General features: G+C 52.2%; 1 protein-coding gene across 3 annotated transcripts in view; it reads left to right on the top strand.

Moving 5' to 3' along the window:
• Positions 1 to 797: 797 nt before the first annotated feature.
• The window catches only part of Alcam (activated leukocyte cell adhesion molecule), a 189,896-nt gene continuing 185,178 nt past the window's right edge, over positions 798 to 5,515 (top strand). For all 3 annotated transcript variants that reach the window (XM_013028571.1, XM_013028572.1, XM_013028573.1), the window contains exon 1: positions 798 to 1,359. In XM_013028571.1, coding sequence (XP_012884025.1) covers positions 1,287 to 1,359 — 73 coding nt within the window. In that variant the 5' untranslated portion in view covers positions 798 to 1,286. The remainder of the gene's footprint in view (positions 1,360 to 5,515) is intronic.

Below are 5,515 nucleotides of genomic sequence, written 5' to 3' on the forward strand. Positions count from 1 at the left end.
CCGAATGGGAGAGGGGGGGGGGGTAAGGAAGGAGGGTGCGGGAAGCAATCAACTCCAAAGGCCAGTGGTCTTCTCTTTCCCCTTGGTCCCTGCTCTTGGACCCAAGGTGAGATCCCCTTGTGGACTGCCCCGTCCCAGTACTCTCGTTATTCTGAGGCGGCATTATCATCATCTCCTCGTGAGTATGAGAAGAGAAAGATCTGGCCTTTCGAACCCGGGCCAGGCAGGGTGGGCAGCGGGAAGTGAGAAGCCAAATCACCGGAACGCTGCGGAAGCCTAGGGAAGTGTCAGCCCTGGGAACTGACACCCCGTCGCTTCCCACGCCGGCTCCCCATTGGCTGTGAACTCGGAGGCGGAATCCCGAGGAAGCTCCTCCCACCAGCATACTGGGGGCGTGGCCACGAACTCCTCCCACCAACCCCTTGCCTTCCCCTCCCACCCCCCTACCGCCCCCCTATCCCGCCCTCCCCTCGCCCCGCCTGGAATCGGGGATCTGGGCTCCGCACCGCACTCGGTCCTGCAGCGCCTCTAGGCTGCGGATCTGCGCTGCAACCACCTGCTTGGCTCCGCGTCCAGCCAGGGGAAGAAGCAGGGAGGAGAGATCAGGGGAGGCAGGGAGGGGGGGGGGCGCGAAGAGGCGGGAGGGAGGAGGAGGAGGAGGAGAGAGGCGGCTCACACACGCCTTCCCGACGCTCCGCTCAGAGCTGCCCCGAGCCCGCCGCTGCCCAACGCCACTGCTGCGCCGCGACCACCGCTGCCACCTGCGGAGACCCGCCGCCCCGCGCCCACCCGCGCCGTCCCCGCCGGTCCCCGCGGGCTGCCCGCTCTCCCAGCGCGTTGCAACTGCCGTTATTATTATTATCATTCGCACTAGTAGTATTATTTGAGAGAAGAAAACTAAAAGGCGCTATCCACCACCACCAGCAGCAGACCCCCCTCAAAGCCAGAAAAGAAAGAGAGAACCACGTTCACCTTTTCCGCTCTGCTCGAAAAAGAGAATCAAGAAGATCTCTGGTCCTGGCTGGAGCCGCCGAAGGGACCGAGGGCGAGCGTTGAGGGGGAGGGAGGAGGAGTTGCGGTCATTGCGTGGAAAGTTACGCGTGGCGGAGACCCGAAGGCGCAGCGCCACAGCCCCGGGGACCCGGTGTCCGAGAGAAACCGCTGTCCTCCCGCGTCGGGACCCGCGAGCGCGCGGGCACCCCGGGGTGTCATCCGGGACGGCTCCCCTACCGCGCTCCTCCCGCGGCGCGGACTCCTATCAGTGGTCCTCGGAAAGGAGGAGGAATATGGCATCCGAAGCGACCCCTTCCTGCCGTCTGGTTTTCTGCCTCTTGATCTCTGCTGCGGTCCTCAGACCAGGTGAGCGAGAGAGCCTTGGGATCAGTTCCGGATTGACCCACGCTCGGGGGTTGGGGAGGGACGACAGGTTCCTATGTCCCCCCCCCCCGGGCCGGGGCCGGGCGCCCTGGCGCGCGGAGTGGTGGGGGACGGAATGGGGAGGGGGGGAGGAGGTAAAAATATCCGCGTCCCCGCAGCCCAGATCTGGCCCCGGGGCTTAGGCACCTGTACCACATACTAGGGCTGGGCTTGGTTGGCTCAAGTTTGGGTGGAGATCAGGAACCCGGAGTAAATCTCCAGGAACTTTGGGGTGAGGTTGGGGTCGGGGCCGCTGGAGCCCACGGGTCCGATCGATCGATCGATCGGACTCGTCTCCCACTCCCGGATCCCCCGTAGTAGCCCCCAACGAGGTGGCGGACTCCGTCTCCTACTGACAATCCTCGAGCCCCCAGGGTATCCGAGTCCGCGTCACTGCGCTTCAAGCACTTTTCCTTTCGCTTAGCTCTGGGTGGAAATAACTAACTGCCCGCACTCCCCGCCCCCCCCCCAGCCCTGGATAAATCCACTGGTAACTTCCCCTTGATAAAAGATGAGTAGGACATAGGGGAGGAGGTGGAAGGGGTGGAGAAGGACTTTAATCATTCCCTTAAAAATACATAAACTAATGCTTAAATCGAAGTTCCATTGTCTGGTGGGCGGCGAATAGGGGTGATGGGTGATGGCAGGCAAATAAACGCACTCTGGGCTGGAAATTAGCAGCTAGGTGAGTGAGACATCGCCCCCAGCTCTCCAAGTAAGGGGACGGTGGATTTCCAGCCGCAAAGACATCGCCTTGGTTCTCGCTTCTATACTAAACCTTCGAGGGCAAGGGAGACAACCCCTAAAATACCTCGCGCGGGGAATCCCTTCCCTCATCCCCAGGGACGTCCCCTGGTCGTGGTATTCTCTGAACCGCCAGGCAGCTGGCTCGAGTGCGTCCCAGCCTGGCGTTTGAGCGCTCACAAGTCACTTGACAGAACAGCAGGTTCCTGTATTCCCTGCGTGCGTGTGTGTGTGTGTGTGTGTACTTTGAAGTTTTGTTATGGTTTTTTAAAATTTTTCATTTCTTAGTAGATACTTGCCAATTTACTGTTATTTGGGATTCGGTTGGTTCCTTATCATGTCTTTAGTTTTTAATCTTTTTATTCCTGTCTGTCCTTTGGCAAACTGAGGCCCCAGAAGAGATTTCAAAGCCTGTGAATCTCTCCCAGGAAATAGGGAAAAGTAAAGGCTGGGGACTAGAGACTGGAAAAGAGATCACAAGTGCTTGTGAGCCACACTATAGCTTGGGGCTCCTCTGAGTGTGTGTGTGTGTGTGTGTGTGTGTGTGTGTGTGTGTGTGTGTGTGAGAGAGAGAGAGAGAGAGGGGGGGGGGGGGGGGGAGGGAGAGGGCGCTCAGGGTGTGGGGGAGGGGCTGCCCTCTCAGATCTCTTTATTAAAGTTACATTTCTGGGTGAGGTAATGAGCTCACCTGCTTTTTCTGAGGCTGTGAAAGGCGTTAGCTCAGGGGCGGGGACCTGAAACCCGAGTTGAAACGGATTTACAACAGGCGGGGCCCAGGTTTAAAAAAAAAAATCCAAAACGATCTTTTTTAGATCTAGCTTAGTGAGAATTTCACTTTTTCGTGCTGCCCAGGGTGGATTAGGAAAAGACGGACTTGAAGGAACCCAAGGAGAGAATCTAGAAGAGAGGATGAGGCAGTGTGAGAAATGTCCAGATCCCTACGCCCACAGTTGCGGTTCCGTTTAACTCTCTCTCGCCTGGGAGCCTGTAATCTCTCCCACACCTCCCCCACCTTCCTCCACCCCCCCCCCAACCACACACACCCCGTTTTGTTTTGCGTGCGGTCGCGCTGGAATGTGTTTTCAGTTGGCCACGTCGGAGAACAGGTTTTTCCTTAACATCTAACTGCCCCAAAGGGGAGAGAGCTTCCTCTTTCAGACCTTTCTTTGAGTGCGCGATCCTCGCTGCGGGCTCGCGTGGTCGCGCTCACCGGGCGAGTGGGGTGCGCTCTCGCCCCGCAGCCAACCACCGCTAATCTAAGGGGCGGATGTCACACCAGCCCTCACCTTCCCCTCTCCCTGACAGCCTCCGCGGCCATTGTGCGAACTTTTGCGGTGGCAGTGTCCGCCTGTTGTCCAAAGAAAGATCAGGACGCTCAGGGGCGCCTGGGCTCCACTCAGCTCCAGTCCTGGACGGCAAGTGCGCCTAGCAAGGCAGGTTGCGAGCAACACGGTGCCAAAGGCTGGCTTCATTCCCCGGGGCTGGCTTCCCTGGCTCCCTCCCTCCATTTCCGGAGCAATTTTAATAGTGTGTGTCCACGACGGGGGCGGGAAGTGGGGGTAGGGGGGAGTTCTTTTCGAGTTGGTGAGCCTGCTTCTGCAGGTCTTTTGGCCAGTAGTCAGTACTGTGAAGCATTGCTGTAATTTTAAGCTTGCCTTGCTCCGAAGGGAAGACAGAGAATGTGTCTACACCACAAAACCTGAATATAAAGATCAAGGCAATGAAGTGTGTGCCCCGCATGCTAGGGAGCAAAAAATCTCATTATTCTTGTAGAAAGAGCGTCAGCCTGTGGTGACATTTTGTATTGCTTTAAAGAAAGCTTTCTTTGATTATTTACAAGGAGGAGGGAGCTTAGCAGTTAACTGTTTCTTCCCTGGGGTCATTGGTGTACACTCTTCTCTTGGATTTTTTTTTTTCATCACTGCTCACTGAAATTTTAACATTTCTTCCCAGACATAAGCATGCATAAAACTGTTTAGAGTGTGATAGTGTGTTTGGAAACTAGCACTCAACAGACGTTGGGGAAAGCAACAATTCAAATAATGTCCCTTCAGATATTTAGGTACACTACTATAATTTATTAATTCCCAAATTATAAACTACTTAGTAACATCCACACATATATGTATTCCTTGATTTATTTAATCCAGTAGCAATTTGCCATGTAATGAAGTACTACTTGCAGTAAATTGCTTTGCTGGACTTGGCTCAGGACCATCTACCTTCAGGCACATAAGCAAGTCATTTAACCTTTGGAGCCATAGCTTTCTCATGTGGGAAGTAAAAGGACCAACCAAGCATCTGTGTTAGAAATATCCTTCAACTCACTCCTTGTTTCTACTATTTTAAGATTAAAAAAAAAATCAACTACGGCAGTCAGGGCCATTTTCCAATAGTGTTTTTCTAATAATTTTCTACACAAGTTTGTATAAACTGTATTAATAGAAAAGGGCCAGTGTATTCCAATTTGTGTGTGTGTGTGTTTGTGCGCGCGCGCGCGCGTGTGTTAGTACTTGGTTTGAACTCAAGGCCTCACACTGCTAGAAAAGATCCCTAACTGCTGAGCCATTACACATCTGTTTTGCTTAAGTTATTTTTGAGACCAGGGACTCACTTCTTGCTTAGGCATTGGCCTGGGCAATGATCTAATTTTAAGCTTTTCACTGTTGCTTAGCTAACAGCTGCCAGAAACTCCCTCTGTTAAGCTGGAGTCTTGCAGATTTTTCTGCCTGGGCTGGCCTCTAACCTCAATCATCCCATTTTCAGCATCTTAAATAGCTAGGATTAGAAGTCTGAGCCAAAAGTGCTGAATAATATATATATATATATATATATATATGTATATATATATATGTATATGTATGTAAACACACATACACACACACACACACACTTTGTATTTTGTGCTTACTCTTCCAAGTTTGACCAGGCTTAGCCTTTAAACAAATTACCTTGATAAAGAGGATTTATATTCTCTTGGGAAAAGAGACGTCAAATTGGGAAAGGTCTTCACATCTCAGAATATACTGTTTGTGTAACCTACCCATCCTGAGAGGGTATTTTATCTGCTAATGTAGTACCCAGAGTGACACAAATGCTGTTGGTACTGAAGTGTCCATGTGACAAAGTCTCAATTGAGCACCTTAAGATTGTTCCTAGGATGTAGAACAAAATGGAAAACAACACAGACATACACACTCACACACACACACACAACTCCTTTTTGTTTGAAGGCATATAGAAATCCAAAATATTTTTTTTTTTATTGTAAAGATACTATACAGAGGGTTACAGTTACATGAGTGAGGTAATGAGTATACTTCCTCTTGAACATTGTTAGCCCCTCCATTGTTTT

This window comes from Dipodomys ordii, unplaced genomic scaffold (assembly GCF_000151885.1).
Source record: "Dipodomys ordii isolate 6190 unplaced genomic scaffold, Dord_2.0 Scaffold111, whole genome shotgun sequence".
In the NCBI taxonomy this organism is placed as follows: Eukaryota; Metazoa; Chordata; class Mammalia; order Rodentia; family Heteromyidae; genus Dipodomys; species Dipodomys ordii.